The 16,303-nt window shown below is 42.2% G+C and overlaps 1 protein-coding gene across 6 annotated transcripts in view; it reads left to right on the top strand.

Moving 5' to 3' along the window:
- TAOK3 (TAO kinase 3) overlaps positions 1 to 16,303 on the top strand; it is a 153,864-nt gene that overhangs the window by 57,862 nt on the left and 79,699 nt on the right. For 5 of the 6 annotated variants that reach the window (XM_090062348.1, XM_090062347.1, XM_090062351.1 and 2 more), the window contains 2 exons: positions 9,039 to 9,129; positions 10,902 to 11,112. In XM_090062348.1, the coding sequence (XP_089918474.1) occupies positions 10,993 to 11,112 (120 nt within the window). In that variant the 5' untranslated portion in view covers positions 9,039 to 9,129; positions 10,902 to 10,992. Of the gene's footprint in view, positions 1 to 9,038; positions 9,130 to 10,150; positions 10,222 to 10,901; positions 11,113 to 16,303 lie in introns of those variants that run through there. The other variant, XM_090062350.1, reaches the window with a different exon arrangement.

Below are 16,303 nucleotides of genomic sequence, written 5' to 3'. Positions count from 1 at the left end.
CTAGGGCTTTAGCTTTAGTTAAGCAGGAAAAGGAAAATTAGTGAGCCAAAGATTAGGCTCTGTGTCTACTCTGTGCATCTGTAACTTTGGAAAAATCTTTTTTTTCTTTGTTCTACCTTTCAAACACAAGGTATATATTATATTCACTGGCATGTTGTATGTGATAAAATATGGTATTTGTTTCTAAGTAATAGACCTTTAAGGCTAGGCATTGATGTATGCAAATAAAGATGAGCACATTTCAGTTAATTGTAGAAACACTGGATGCAGGTGGTTGTGCGGGATTGTAATCATGTGCAGCAGTTAAGGGAAATATTTTGGCCTTGTTTAGCAAAGCAGATCAGGTTGTTTAAATGTTGCATTGGAACAAAAGTTTGTGCTTTAAAGTATGAATTTAAGTGCTCTGATATGGGGTCTTTATTAGCAGCTAATGAATGAATCTAGGAGCTCTGCCTAGATTAATTTCCAGATTTCAAGCCTTAGAGCAAAGTGGGGAAAGGAGTATAGAGATGCTTGTTCCTGTCGGTGAGAGAGGCTTCATATGGAAGTAAAGAAAAGCCACACATAGAAATGCACAGAGATCACAGAGGAGCAATATTATCCTTCTGCTCCTGAGAGGAATCTGCTGCTGTTCCACCTACTTCCTGCTGTTTGTTTTTCTGCTTGATTTGTGGAAAACTTTGCCCTTATTTTGGGAAATACTGAGTTGTAACATTAGGTGCCAATTTGCTTTAATAAAAAGGCCAAGCTCTTTCTAATTTTAGAAGAACTGACTGAGTTTGGTATGATTTTAATGTAATGTAAGGGTCCTGTTGGTAGCCATGATGGTCCAGAAATGATGAGCCAAGAATTTCTTAGGGATTTCTTTTATTGGATCAACTATGTAGTTGAGATGCATAGTTGGTTAAGTAAAAGATATCACCCTAAGAAATCCTTGCCTCAGGATTTATTTATTTTTAAATGGCATTTCCTATATGTGTGTATGTGAAGAAGGTCTCTACAGTGTTATTGGGTCACCATTACAATTGTGTGCTTTCATCCATTAAGTACCTAAACTAAGCTAGAATGATTTGAATAGAGTCTGAGACACTGGAAATATTATGGGCTCTCTGGAAAATACAAGTGAACAAGAGGCAGGGCAGGCTCTAGGTGACTGAGTCATTTTGCCCCAAAACAAAGAACATTTGTGTGTGGTTGTTTGTGGGGGGGTTTTGTTGCATTGTGATCGGGCATTTTTCTAGAACGTAGTTGGGTGGTTACAAACAGTTACTCATGCAGAAGTAACAAAACAAGAAGTAATCATGCTCATTTGGAATATTTGGAAATGTGCATGGTATACACTTACTTTTTAAAATGACGTCTAAATGTGATGATGTTTATTTAAATATCATCCAGTCTCTTCACAGTGCAGACTGTCATTTTGCAGCACCTGTAGACTCAGTCGCAAGTAAAATTCTGTGCAAATGTGATACCCATGAAAATAAGAAGTATTTGAGTACAGGGCACAAATGCTTTTTTTAAGCGTTAGCTTCCTGTGCTGGTCAGTCGACTTTTGAATCTTGCTTTTTTTTTTTTCCCCCCAGGTATTTAGAAACCCATTTGTGATGATATCTAAAGGTGCCAAAGCATCATTAAAGGACACTAATCTATATCTCGGCAGCAGCAAGAACTGAATAAATTTAGTGTGTCCTATTGACAGGCCATTAATGCCACTAATTTTAGCATTTATTTTTTTAATGCTTTTAGTTGTTCATGCCTGTGAACTACTAGGAGTGCTTTTGTAATCTTAATGGGTGTACTTGGTAGCCATGTATTGTAATCTTAATGTTGACCATTAATGTTAATTTGTTATTAAGTGGTTATAACAAACAGTTCACTAAACTAAATGCAGAACACCACAGATAGATAGCATTGTGAAAGTAAAGCCCACCATGTGCCAAAACCATCAGGGGGACAGAGTTTAAGCATGGGCCACCACCTTTCCTGGTGGAACTGGGCTGGATCATCAGCATTTCGCTCAGAAGAGAATTCTTAGTTGTGTAAGTGTTGGAGGGATAGAGGGAAAAGCTTTACATGAAATGCCAGCTTTATGGTTAAGGTTAAACAGTTTTCTCAGTGAGGCAAGTTGCAGCGTTCTCGTAGATCTGGTGATATCCACTCGAGTGGGTGGGAACTGGAGCAGAACAGTGGCCCTTGGTTCCAGGTCCAATACAAAACAAACTTAATTTAAAAGGAAGGGGGACGGCAGAAACACTTCTGCATGAGTAAGAGACAACTGCACTACGACCCATTTCTAAATGGTTAAGTGACTTCAAGGCTAGAAACCAGTTGAGATGGTAATGAGCAGTTTTTAGAATCCATGTGGTTAGTCCAGTCCAAAGGCATCAAATATGTGGCCTGTCAGTTGGATCTGGGCCATGAATCTGTTTCCTCTTGTCCCAGGGAATTCAGAGGCAGGGCCTGCTGGAGAAACTGGGGCTGTGGTCATAACCATCACCAGCAGGAGGGTGAATGAGGGCTATGTCCGCTACCATTTATTCTGTCACCACCTCTGCTGCTGCACCCCCCACCGACCAACTGGCCTCCCAACCCCTGGACTACAATAAGGCCTACTGTCTGGATGTAGCCCATAGCAGGGTGAGTTTGACAGCTCTGGTCAGAGGTAGTATAGTATAGTCTTAGTGCAGTACTACAAACAAGTTATTTTTTTTTTCTGCTGAGAGGGTGATTTAGCTTTAACATGGTTATGCTAATTCTAATGTGGGAGGCAGTATAGGTAGTGTCAGCTTGGGTAACACTGTACTGTAAGATGCTGGCTCATGCATATCTGCAAACTCGCAGATAGAGCAGGGATAGCTGTGTTAAGATGCTGCTGCAGTGGAGGTTATTAATATCGGTTTCTTAGCAGACCTAATTAGCCTGCTTTCCGGACTGCTTCATGTCTAGGAGGCAGTGTATGTTGCCTGACACCACAGGAACCTAGTCGGGGGTTAGTTTACCCCTTGTTCCCTTTACCTGTGCTTTCTTAGGGCTTTGCTGGAAGGGGAACTGACTAAACATGTGGACATTCTTACCCTGAAATAAAAGTATTGTATCCACATTGGGGGGTTATCCTGGAATAGCTCAGGTCTTTAAATTCTTGGCTTGCCTTGTTCCAGAATAATTTTTTTAGGTAGTGAGGGTATGGTGTAGCTGTGATGATCCTGGAAATATGCAAGAGGCAAGTATTTCTGTGGACAATATATACTTTATTGGACCGACTACATGGTGGGAAAGATCTAGACCAGCTTTTGAATCCAGCTGGTCTAAGTCCATTTTAACCATGCAGCTGGTCTGGTAAAAATATGACCCACAAGTCCTTTCTTGAGTAGAATAGTTGTTGATTTTGATGCATGTAACCTTCACCTAGTTCTTTGTGCACATTAGGAAATGCTGGCTTAGAATTTAATGGCATGATACGCCTTCTTCTTTACATCTTTGCTCTGGGAATGTTAAGTAAATGTTGACTCTCCTCACTGGCAAGTGAGTGGCAGCTCATACTGCAGAGCAGTTGTTTTTAGGTTCTTTGTAAACTAAGACATGGCCACATCAATTACTTGTCTGATGTACTGCAGATTTGTTTTACCACTAACTTTGCTTTCATTTTTAAGTGAAAACTGAGACTTGAGAATAATTGAGGTCTGTCTGTACTCCTGGTCCCCACCTAGTTATTTGTGCTGCATGTCCTGGGAAGCTCTAGTCTAGTCAGTTGAAATTTCCTGAAAGCATACAAATTAAGCTTTAGCCACAGTGCTGGTGTGTGCAAAAGTGCTGAGGCAGGAGTTCCATACAAGTTTTGTGGTAGTGATAGATGGTTTAGAGAGCATCCACCAAGGGGCTGCCTTTAACTTCCAGGAATTCCCCGGCAGCTTGACCTCTGTCACCCTGCTGCAAGTTAGCACTGGGCAGCTCCAGTGGCTTGTGATTGGGATGCCTATGACCAGTCATAAGGGCGCGGTATTCCTGTGTCACTGGATAAGTTGTGCGTGTGTATGTGTGTGAAGATAAAAACACAGATCTGATTGATTTCAGACAAATTAGAGTTGAAAGCCTGAATCCTAGCTTGGAGGAGCTACATCCTAAATTAGAAAGCATAGAATCATAGAAACTTAGGGTTGGAAGGGACCTTGGCAGGACCATCCCCAGCTAGATCATTCAAGCCAGGGCTTTGCCAAGCTGGGCCTTAAAAAGCTCTAAAGATGGAGATTCCACCACCTCTCTAGATAACTTGTTCCAGTGTTTCACCACCCTCTTGGTGAGAGGTTTTCCCAGTATTCAACCTAAAGCTCCCTTGCTGCAACTTGTGACCATTGCTCCTTGTCCTGTTATCTGTCACCACTGAGAACAGCCTAGCTCCATCCCCTTTGGAACCACCCTTCATGTAGTTAAAGCCTACTATCAAATCCCCTCTGTCTTCTGTTCTCCAGACTAAATAGGCCCAGTTCCCTCAGCTTCTCCTCATAAGTCATGTGCCCCAGCTCCCTCACCATTTTTGTTGCTCTCCCCGGACTCTCTCCAACTTGTCTACATCTTTTCTTTAGTGGAGGCCTAAAATTGGACACCAGTACTCCAGATGTGGCCTCACCAGTGCTGAATAGAGGGGAATAATCACTCTGCTGGCAACACTCGTACTGATGCAGCCCAATATGCTGTTAGCCTTCTTGGCAACAAGGGCACACTGCTGGCTCATATTCAGCTTATTGTCCACTGTAACCCCCAGGGCCTTTTCTGCAGAGCTGCTGCCCAGCCAGTCAGCCCCCAGCCTGAACCGGTGCGTGAGATTGTTCCAACCTAAGTGCAGGACTTTGCCCGTGCCCTTGTTGAACCTCATGAGATTTCTTTTGGCCCAATCCTCCAATTGGTCTAGGTCCCTCTGAATCCTAGCCCCACCCTCCAGTGCATCTACTACACCCCCCAGCTTGGAGTCATTCCTGAACCTAATGACAATGCAATCCATCCCATCTGCCAGATTGTTAATGAAGAAATGGAACAAAACTAGTTGACCCCTGGGGCACTTCATTTGATGCCAGCTAGACATTGAGCCAATGATTACTGTTGAGCCTGACAATCCGGCCACCTTTCTATCCACCCTACAGTCCATTCGTCCAACCCACGCTTCCTCAGCTTCCTTGCAAGAACGCTGTAGGTGGGTCACCGTTACAATTGTGTACTTTCATCTCATTATGTACCTAAACTAAGCTAGAATGATTTGAACAGAGTCTAAGACACTGTTGCTGGATTTGGAAATGGTATCAAAAGTCTTGCTAAAGTCAAGGCATGTTATGTCCACTGCTTTCCATGCATCCACAGAGCCAGGTATCTTATCATACAAAGCAATCAAGTTGGTCAGGCATGACTTGCCCTTGGTGAATCCATGCTGACTGTTCCTAATCACCTTCTTCTCTTCTAAGTGCTTAGAAATGGATTCTTTGAGGACCTGCTCCATGATTTTTCTGGGGACTGAAGTGAGGCTGACCTGGTCTGTAGTTCCCTGGATCTTCTTTCTTCCCTTTCTTAAGGTGGGCGCTATATTGGCCCTTTTCCAGTCATTCAGGACCTCCCCCGATTTGCCACAAGTTTTCAAAGATAATGACCAGCGCCTCTGCAGTCACATCAGCCAACTCCCACAGCACCCTCGGATGCATTGAATCTGGCCATGTGGATTTGTACACATCCAGCTTTTCTAAATAGTCCCTAACCTGTTCTTTCACCACTGAGGGCTGCTCACCTCCTCCCCAAACTGTGCTGCCCGGTGCCTGAGAGATGCCTTTGCCTGTGAAGACCGAGGTAAAAAAGGCATTGAGTACTTCAGCATTTTCCTCATCTGCCACTAGGTTGCCTCCCCAATTCCGTAAGGGACCCACACTTTTCCTGACCTTCCTCTTGTTGCTAACGTACTTGTAGAAACCCTTCTTGTTGCCTTTCATGTCCCTTGCTAGCTGCAACTCCAACTGTGCTTTGGCCTTCCTGACTTCATCCCTGCATGCCCGAGCAATGTTCGTGTACTTCTCCCAAGTTTCCACTTCTTGTAAGCTTCCTTTTTGCGTTTAAGGTCATTGAAGCATTCTCTGCCAAGCCAAGATGGTCGCTTGCCACATTTGCTATTTTTCCTGCACATCAGGATGGTTTGTTCCTGCGTGGGTTTGTTTAAAATACAGCCAGATCTCCTAGACTCCTTTCCCCCTCAGCCTGGCCTCCCAGGTGATGCTGCCCATCAGTTCCCTAAGGGAGTCATTTTGCTTTTCTGAAGTCCAGGGCCCATACTCTGCTGCTGTCCTTGCTTCCCTTTGTCCAGAATCTGAATTCAATCATCTTATGGTCACTGCTGCCCAACTTGCCATCCATTTCTACATCTCCCTGTTTGTGAGCAGCAGTTCAAGAAGAACATGGCCCCTAGTTGGTCTCTCCAACACAAGGGCGATAGGATAGAGGCTATCACCCTTCCTACCTCAGGATCATTTCTTGTTCCTGATGAAGGGCTCCATCTCCTCATCTCGAGTGGCAGTAAGATCCAGGTCATTAATCTGTATTTCCTTTTTTCCTTTCTAACACTTCACTTAGGAATCCTCTAACATCGGTAGTTATTTCTGATGCTAACTCTTCTCCTCATAATTAGCCTCCACCTCCCTCTCATTGACAGGAACTGACCGTACTGCAAGGTCGACATTTTTCAAAAGTCTCCAGTAACTGAGCACTTCATTTTTGGATGCCCAAACCAAGGCACCTAAATTTACCCAGCCCAGATATGTGGAAATGACAAGCCTTATGAAAACTGTCATGCCACTTTTGCTTTTGAAAGCTGTGGCCCATGTTTGAACCCCATCTGTTTCAGCACCACTGAACATGTGCACTCCTAAATACTCTTCTATATTTGCTTCAGGGGAAGTTAAGCAAACTTGTATTAAAAGAACTGCAATCAGATAGGCCAGAGACAGATCTAGGTATTCCTGTTGGAGAAGGTCACATTAAGTTTCTGAGGCACGTGAGTTTCTGAACCGCAAGTGGTTTAGCTGGGACTAGCCAGTAGTGTATAGCCTTAATCTTAAAATCCAGAGCTCTGCGGATGTGCCGTGTAGTCGTGTTACTACCGTCTGCTCCAGCATGTACTCTTGGTTTCATTGCCCCCTAGATGTACTGCATGCTACTTGGTTTAATGCCTTTGGTGTAAGGATCCTGTGGTATTTGTACTTTAAAAAACACTGGGTTTTTTAAACAGTTGAGAATTAATATAACGTAACCTTAGCGATTAATAACACTGCCAAGAGGACTTGTGAATGGCATTGTCTGGTTCTGTATGTGTGGTTGTCCCTGTAGCACAATCATATTATCACGCATGTTATTCATCACAGTGCTCATGTTTGGGTTTTTAAAATAACTTTTTTTAAAGATGGAGGACTGTATTTCCTTGAGGCAGTAGGATAAATTGTTGTTTTTCCCAGTACCGTTTATTGTTCTAAAGCCAGGTCGCTTTTTGACATGGCATAGGGAGGCTAGACCTGAAATACCACATTCTTTGCTCATATCTGCAAGTGTGCTGTAAATATAGCAGCTCTAGGTGAGCCCAGTCAGCTGCATATGAATAACAATGTAATTCATCTGGCTTTTGCCATGCATTTATTTTGTGAGACTCTTCACTTTCTTTTTACCTGTAGCATTATACAGTCTTTCCTGGAGTCCTGCTCAGAAGTGTATTTGAATGAACAATTTGGGTTATTTCCTTCTGTTGAGGGGGAATAGATGAAAGCATCTTTCTGGATGCTTGTTTGACAAACGCAGTGGAATTTCTGTTCAGGAAGTGTCCTCTAATGGTTATTTCCAGAGACAAGGAGACAAGATCTTGCTCTTATTCCTGGTCTTGTCACTGATCTCAGCTGAGGAGCCGTTTTTACTGTTGTAGCTATGCCTGCATGCTCCTAATGTGAATGCAGCTATACCAGGAAAATCTGGAGGCTCTTTTCCTGGTACAGTTTATTCCAAACTCCAGCACTCTCCCTTTCACAGACTCCCCTCTGTGTCCTTCCTTTTCCAAGTGTATGGCTTATGTATGCTTCCGCTGTCCTGTACTGTAGCTCCCCAAAGATGCTGGTTCAGGAGGTCGCCATATTAAACTCCAGGGGAAAGATAGGCAGTTGGTAGCTTTTGTTTTGCTGGAAGCAGTTGATGGCAGCCATCAACTGCTTTGTTAACTTACTGATGATTCGGACCAGATGAAATCTAACAAGTATGTTAGTGAAGTGTCAGACTCTCCCTCATTTTTCACTCAAAATTAGAATTGGTCAGGTGTTTTAATATAACAGCTACGTTCTGTACCAGTGGCGCTAAGCGTTTTGGCCCTGAAGACTAGATGAATGGTGCAGGACCGGTCTGTGGGGTGGATTGGGCCCTGTGTGCCTGAATTGGGCTCCATGCCTCCCTCCCCTGTGTGCCCGGATCAGGGACTGGGCCCCACACTGCTTCCACCCAGCCCTGCATATTGGCATCAAGGCCTGCCTGCCTGATTTAGTGTGGAGGGCCATGACCCATGGGGCTCTTCCCTACCTACTTGTGAGGCCCAGAGGCTGGATCTCAGCCATGGGCCTAGGTGGAGCCATCCCTGCTCCATACAGACAAATATTAATCCCTTTAAGTGTAAAACAAAAGAAATGCGTCCTGGTGCAGATATTTAATCAGGAACTTTGCAGGTAAAGTGGGGGGAACAGAGGGATAATGGCTAGTGAAATGTAAAAATCAAAGTTGGGGGCCTTTTTTTAAGCTGGTGAATTTTAAGTTAACCCCTCTTCCTTGTATTCCCACCTTGGAGTGATACATTACAACCCTAGGGTTTGCAGAACAGGTGAAGTGATATTTCTTCTAGGAAGGAAAGAACAGCATTGATGGGCATTATTCATGCTGGGGATCTTTGAAATTATGGTGTGAATCAGCCTTAATATCTACACAGACAGATACTAGGGTGGAAAAAAATAATTTATACAAAGTTTCTCTAAATGTTTTCTTTACAGGAAAACAAAGTGCACCAAACGGAGAACACACACAAGATGCTGCTAAAATTGGTCTAAGCCACAGAGTATGGTTTGTGCCACAGTTAAACAGGTATGATTCAGTGGAATGTATTGCCCCAGTGAACTGGGTTTTATTTTTAAACCTATTATTATTATTATTATTATTTATTATTATTATTATTTGTCAGGCCCAGTCTTCCTTAAGAAGGAACCCTTAACCAGGGATGGCCCTGGCTGATAGTTGAGAAATAATTTCAAGTCAAGATTATGCTTCGGATTTTCATGTCTTTAAGTCTGAATCCTATTCAGGTCTATTGTTGTTCATTCCAGTTTATTTTATCTGGCTGTGTTTCAAACGGGTCTTTCTTGGGTGTCCCATTACTGCCTTTTTAGATCTGGTTTCTAACATCAGTTGGGCACATTTTGTGGTAATATTTCATAAATCTGCTTTTGTACCTTTATGCCCACATACAAGTTTATAGTTTTGCCTGACCAGCTTAGTGTCCAACAGGTAAAAAATGGACATTAAAATGGTAGTTACAGAGAAATTTGTCTGTTTTAGGTTTTGGTTAGAAGAGAGGTGGGCAATGGTGGAGGGCCTCTTACTGAGTTTTTTGGCAAGGCACCAAGGGCCGCAAGACAGGCAGCCCAGGGCAGATAAATTTTAATTTTCTAAATTTTTTAGGGGCCCCCCCCAGATAGAATGGCTTGGTGAGACGTATGCGGGCCACATTTTGCCCACCCCAGTTTGGAAAATTGGCCATGTCACTTTTAAAGTATAGAACAGCTTCTCTGTGCAAGAGAATCTGTCACTTCAGGCTAAGGTAAGGTTTTCATATGATATAATGCTGAACATAAGGTACAGCCAGTTAAATTAATCTTTTTCATCTAATGGATGGTTTTAAAAAGAGAATGCCAAAGTTTTCAGGGCTGTCTTGTTTCTCCCAAAATGTGGAGAGTTAAATACCCTCTTGTCATTTAGTTTCTGCTTCTGCATTAATGATATGCAATGTGTTTTAATATGTTTTGGTATTGTTCTTGTCCCTCTTTCTTGCCTTTGGGTGATCTGGATAAGCAGAGCACAAAGCTAAAATGAAAAGGCTTAAGAAATGGAAATTCCTTGTGGTTACATTTTCAGAGCGTGGTTTCTTCTTCCTAACAACTTCTAGTGAATATAAATCAAGTTAGTGACTTCTGTGTTAAGGGAGGGTGGGGGGGGAGCTTTTTTAGAACGATATTGTAAGCCTTCCATTAACTACCATACTGTATTGTGCCATGTATGCATATGTGCACACCCCATAGAGGTGCACCAAAAAAAAAAAGTTTGTTGAGTGACTTAGGCTCATCATTAAGATTCTTAAAGTCACCTAAATGACTGGGGACCCACTGAAAGTTACTTGGACTTAGTACCTTTACCTTTTGAAGATCTCTTCCATAGAGAATATCATATGTAGGTGAAATAGAGAATGAACCAGTTGAGAAGTGGGAGGAGAATTATAATACCCGAACAGGAGAGACAACAAATAAAGAGGAGAAAAGAAGTCTAGGTTCTGGCACATCAGAAGATCTGCATCGAGGCTATTTATTAATGGAAACGTACACAGGATGTTTTGCATAGCAACAAAACAACTTTCTAAGTGTAACTTAGAACTGCATAGCAGTTTTTGCTTAGCAGTGTTTACTTCTAGTGGCTGAAAAGGGACTGTTACGCACAGAAGGCCTACTTGTTGCTACATCTATATTTTGGTTAATAATTAAACAGAATTACTTAAAAGTAACAATGGGGAAAGTGTAAAAGTTGTGTCCTCTAATCTGAAAAAAGTGCATAGAAATAACTGTTAAAGATGAACTTTGTTTCTCCAGGTGCTGAATGTTATCTGCAAACTACTTTGTCGATGAAGGCAGAAACTGATTGGGAATTTAAAGCGCGAACTAAGTCGTAATAGTATTCAACATGCGCAAAGGGGTGCCAAAGGACCCAGAGATAGCTGACCTGTTCCACAGAGATGATCCAGAAGAAATATTTGTGGGTTTACATGAAATTGGCCATGGAAGTTTTGGAGCAGTCTACTTTGTAAGTACATTTATTTACCCACCATTCTCCAAAAAGCACCTTTTACAGTAAGAAAGTAAGACACTTTTGGAATTGAATTTCAGCCGGAATTCTGACAGCTTCTTGTGTTTCCTCCTGTCCATACACTGGAGAGATAAGTTAAACGTGTGATACCGAAGCAATTCTTAACCCATTGTGGTGCCTACAGCCATCTTTGGAGGGAGGTGTATCACAGTTTAATGAGACAGATATGCAGTTGCTCAGGGTGTGAAGGGAGTACCGTGTACTGGACTGAACTCGGATGATTTTGGGCACTTGGACAATAATTTAATTGACCAAATTAGTGTTTGGTCAGAACTATCACCCTTATCTTTAGGGAAAGTGTCATAGATTGCTTTAACAGCTATCAAATCTGGAATTTCTGAGGTTTTTTACCATTCCATTTTAGTATGTTTTTCAGCTATAGCAAGTCTGTGGATTCATCGGATTAATATTTCAGCAGACAGCCAAAGCTAAAAGCCATTTCAGCAATGAGTTGGTTCTGTGGCTGTTGACTTAGAACCTTAGTGACATTGCAGAGGTCGCAGGAAACTGCATTACGCCTTCTGTACTATTTCTCAACTTCTCCTAGCAGTAGAAGTGCTTGGATCATTGCACTCAGGAGTTACACTCAGGTCTTTCTTGGTGTCATCCTTTTGCCCTGCCCATGACTAGTATTTTTAATAAAAATAAAATTATCATTCAACAATAATAAGAGATGATGCTAAGCCTCCATGCCCATGTTAAGTGTCATGATAGTAATCAACTGAGGGGCAGATTTCAGAGTTACTGATCTCTAATACTAAAAAATGAGAGTTTTTTTTTTAATAAGCAAGCAAATTTTGGGGTCCTTTTGAGTTCTTAGCCTTTAGTGCACTTTTGGTATACACGTTAAAAATTCTTTACCCAGTAAGCCAGAAGGTAAGAAACCTATTTTTTTAGATTAATGATGAGCTTCTTAGCTTATCACTTGCCTTGAGGAAAAGAAGAGCTTTAAGAAAAGACCAAATATTTTGAAACTCCACAATTAAATCATGGCACTTAACTCTAAAACAGGAAGAATGGTATTGCTAAGCTGAACCAAAAGTAACTATCACTGAATCAATGGCCAGTGACCATAGAATGACTTATTACCAAAGTATTTATTAACACAGTGTTAAGGGTGCCTGGTAGTGTATCTCAAACCTTTTCAGAATTTCAAATGCAGTGAAATTCAAACTTCTTGGAATTAGAAAGTAAAAAGTTATGTTGTGCCTTATGTCTCCAGGATCCGGCAGCTAGCTGAATGATTTACAAGCATTCCAGCTTTGTCGGTTGCTTTAGATATAGCTGTACTGAATGGTGTAGGAATTAGTTGGAAAAGATTGTAGACCTCTGTGGTTGGAGGCAACTGGGGACAAACCTACCCCTCGCCTTTATGTGTGAAGCCAAAGCGGAGGCATGTGTACTTTGAGAGACTCCAGTATGCCTTGGTTGCTGCTGCCCTGTGTAGGTTATGTTAGGGTTTTCTGTGGTGGGGAATGTCAGCTGCTTGAAGGTTCCTGATTACACAGATTGTGTAATTAATAGGAATCCTGCTTTTATCTGTTTAAGAAGCCCAAATTCTCCAATTAAAAAAAAAAAATCCAAAAATTCTGATTTAAAAAACCCCCAAAATCTGCATTTTTCCCCGATTTAAAATGAAACACCACTGTGTGTGTGTGTATATGTGTATGTGTGCATATGTGTGTATATGCACGTGTGTATGTATGTATGTATATATAGATATCAGTTGAACACAATGCTTTATTAGGATATGTGTAATTTTAAACACTTTTAGAAGCCTACCAGCGCCTCAGTCGTTATAATAAAATAAACTCTAAATCCCTATATAGTTTGGCGTTTGAATTGCATTGAAAATCAGAGCTCACCCTGTCCCCTTCGCTCACCATCACACGATTCCAACTGTGGCTGCCCCCCTTACTGATTTGTGGCACTGAGCAGCTCTGATACACCAGTGCCCTAACACTACCAACGCTGGTGTCCCTCACTCCCAACCCACAGCCCCCAGCTGCCAGGGCTGTGAGACCAGGTCCAGGGCTTGCAGCCTCCTGCACCCCGCAGCAGCACCTGAGCCCCAGCTGCCACAGCCAGAGCAAAGAGGGGCACAATGGGGGATATCAAAGGGCACAGCTCTGTGCTGCCACTGCCCTCACAGCTGCCAGGTGGGCAGGGGGCACCTCACCACGGTAGCATAGCTGGAGCAGGGCTTGCTGTGGCAGCAACACCAAGCCCCTCCACCTTCCTGTTCTGGGTCCCTGGAGTGTGTGCAGCAGCACGGAGTCTTGCAAGTATGGAGCTGTTAATATGGCCAGTGAGAGAAATCCATCTGTATCCCAAAAACTTAACAGCTCAAAACTGTAGTAATTTTAAGCATGCAAGAGGTGTCCATGCACTTCCAGATTTGCCTTCTCGTCCCATCTCCATAAGCTCTTAATTAGCACCTTGTTGTCTGGTGCCCTCTGCTGCTGAGTTGTATGTCACAAGCAGCAGTTTACTGGATGAAGACATGCTTCTTTGGCCGGTGTAGCTTGAGCTGTATCCTGAGCTCGGATCCTTGTCCCTGCTTTGAAGTCCTGAATGTCAGTTCAACAAGGTCTCCTCCATGGATCCCAACTCCCCACCTGGAAGTGGCAGGGAGAGGAGCTCAGACCTAGACACAGGGATCCCCAGATTCCAGCTTCAGTTTGGGAATGTGAAAGCAGGAATGGGGCTGGCAGACTTGGGTGTGTCTGTAGAGCTTAACTGTTATTGTTGGTTTATGGTTAATTTCGTTTCCCTAAAGGGTTAGTGAGTGCCATGTCCTAGCTGAGATCATTTTGGACCCTTTGGAGCCCCATCAGAGCTGTGATTTGTCACTAGAGTTATGTGCATAAATAAATGAACCCAAGTAGAATTTTATCAACCTTAAGAAAAGCATTTCGGAAAGTGGGGAAATGTATATATGGGATCTCTCCCTCACATGACCCCAGATGTGGATGACCAAGCCCACTATGCACCCCCATAAGGCATGCCAAATTTCAAGACAATCCAAATAAGCATGTTGATTTTGGAGTATTTAGTCAACGATTAAAAAGAAAAAGGGGTCCTCAGCTTGAACTGCAGCAGAGCAGCCTCTCCACTATAATTAAGATCAACATCCATATGGGAGGAATAAAACAAAAATGGAGCTCTGTAAACACAGAACTGCAGAAACAACATTTCAAAAATAATTCAGATGAGTTGCATGCAGCAAGATAGATATCGTAATCCTTCTGGTTTTAAGCCGAGGCATGCTGTAACCATCATGAAAGGAATGGTTTTGTAGCATTTGATCCCTTTCGTACCCTCCTTCCCCATGAAAAAAGATGAGCAAAACTAGTAGTCAAATACTGTACAGTAGTAGGAGATAGGAGAGTGAGTCAGACATCATTCAGAATGTGGAAATGCTACCCAGTAGAATGGGACATATCCGTTTTGAAAGTCTTATGCAACAGCAATTGCCCAACTTGAGACCCAGACTTCAGAGAGAGGTGGTCAGACAATCTCTGAATTTGGGGCTCCTTTAGATAAGGTTGCTCCTTCAGATAAGGTTGTTCAAAATCGCTTGCCAGTTCTTGAAAAAGCATTATCTATAGTAGAAAGTAAGTATGAAAAGATGAAAAAATAGTCAAAAGAGCGTGCATGAGAGAATCAGAAGTTCTGCTACACCATGATTGTCAGGGGGTAAAGAGTGCAATCAGGAAGAAGACATGGCAGAGAAGTTAAATGATTCTTTGCATCACTCTCCATCAGGGAAGATGCAGGAGAAAGACCTAGTTTGATATGGAATCTATATATGAGGAAGTGACAGACTGAGATGTCAGTATTGAAACAACAAAATAGTAACTAGTCATCTGGACCAGATAGGAGTTGAAGGAACATAAGCATTTGGTCCTGACTGCTGTCAGAGACAGGATACTGGTCTCTTCCAGCTCTTTTTTTCCCAACTGTGACTCTCTATAAACCCAAAATAGGAGTTTGCCTTTGGAAAAGTACCTTTCTGGACCCTCACTTTGCATGCATCTTTATTCTTGTACAGTTTGGCTCATTTCTTTTTGTGGCCCAAGGTTCCTTCCATCACATCTTCCATCATGATACATAGTCGTGGTAGCATCATCTTTTTGTTCTCCTTGTCCAGATAAACAAGTTAGGTAACATTTCAATACTTGGGAACATATATGGATAACAAGAAATTAATATGAGAAGGACTAAGTATTTGAAGGGAAATGGCCACGGAGATGTGAATGCTCATGTTGGGATCCACTTTCCTACAGCTGTAGTGTGTGACTGGTCTTGTGGTGGGTACACTGAGCTCCTTAACAGTCATTATCTATAAGGCAAAATTACTGTGCAGTGCTCTGTTTTTAAGAGTAATTGTCTAGTGCAGCATATATATTTAGACACAATGGATTGGTTACTGTTCTCTACATTTATTGGACCTTTTTGCTTGAATTGGTACTGACACCACTGTATTCAGCCGAGGCATTGATCTGATTTTCTACAACAACAGCATTTTAATTTCATGGCTCTTCTGCAGACGCTCAGCTTGAAGAGAGCACTCGTGAAGTATTAATTTTGCTAGCTAGTTGACTTCCCTATGCTATGTACTTTTGTCTGTTCTCGGCAAAGATTGATAATTTAAAGCAGTGCTAAACTCATGGTTTTTTCCTAATGGACTCAAATATTGATGACATTCCTGGCCTTATGATGTATCATTTCTCAACAGCTTGGTGGGTTTAGATACCATCCACAGAACAATTACCTACTTTCATTCAAAAGAATCATTTCCTAAAGATTAGACAGATTAAATGATGAAGCATAAAAATTGTGGTGGATACTGTTCAGCAAAGCAAAATGCTGAAACATGGAAAGAAAACAGTGGATGGTTTTTGACAAAATGAATGAGGGCATTAGAAGAGCAGCATTCTAAGCAAAACACGCTTGTGGTCTGCTAATCACAAATTATCTGCTGAGTGCAGCCAAAAATACGACAACGTGAATGCAATTTGGTCTAGAACAGTTGAACAGCTCTCTAGCTGATTACAATCAGGAGAATCCCAGAACATTTTAAATGGAGTAATTGCCTTGCCCACAATTGTGATAGAATGTGACA

The sequence above is a fragment of the Crocodylus siamensis genome, chromosome 9 (assembly GCF_052110815.1).
Source record: "Crocodylus siamensis isolate JL-2025a chromosome 9, ASM5211081v1, whole genome shotgun sequence".
NCBI classification, from domain to species: Eukaryota; Metazoa; Chordata; order Crocodylia; family Crocodylidae; genus Crocodylus; species Crocodylus siamensis.
This window is presented reverse-complemented; position numbering and strand designations above follow the sequence as displayed.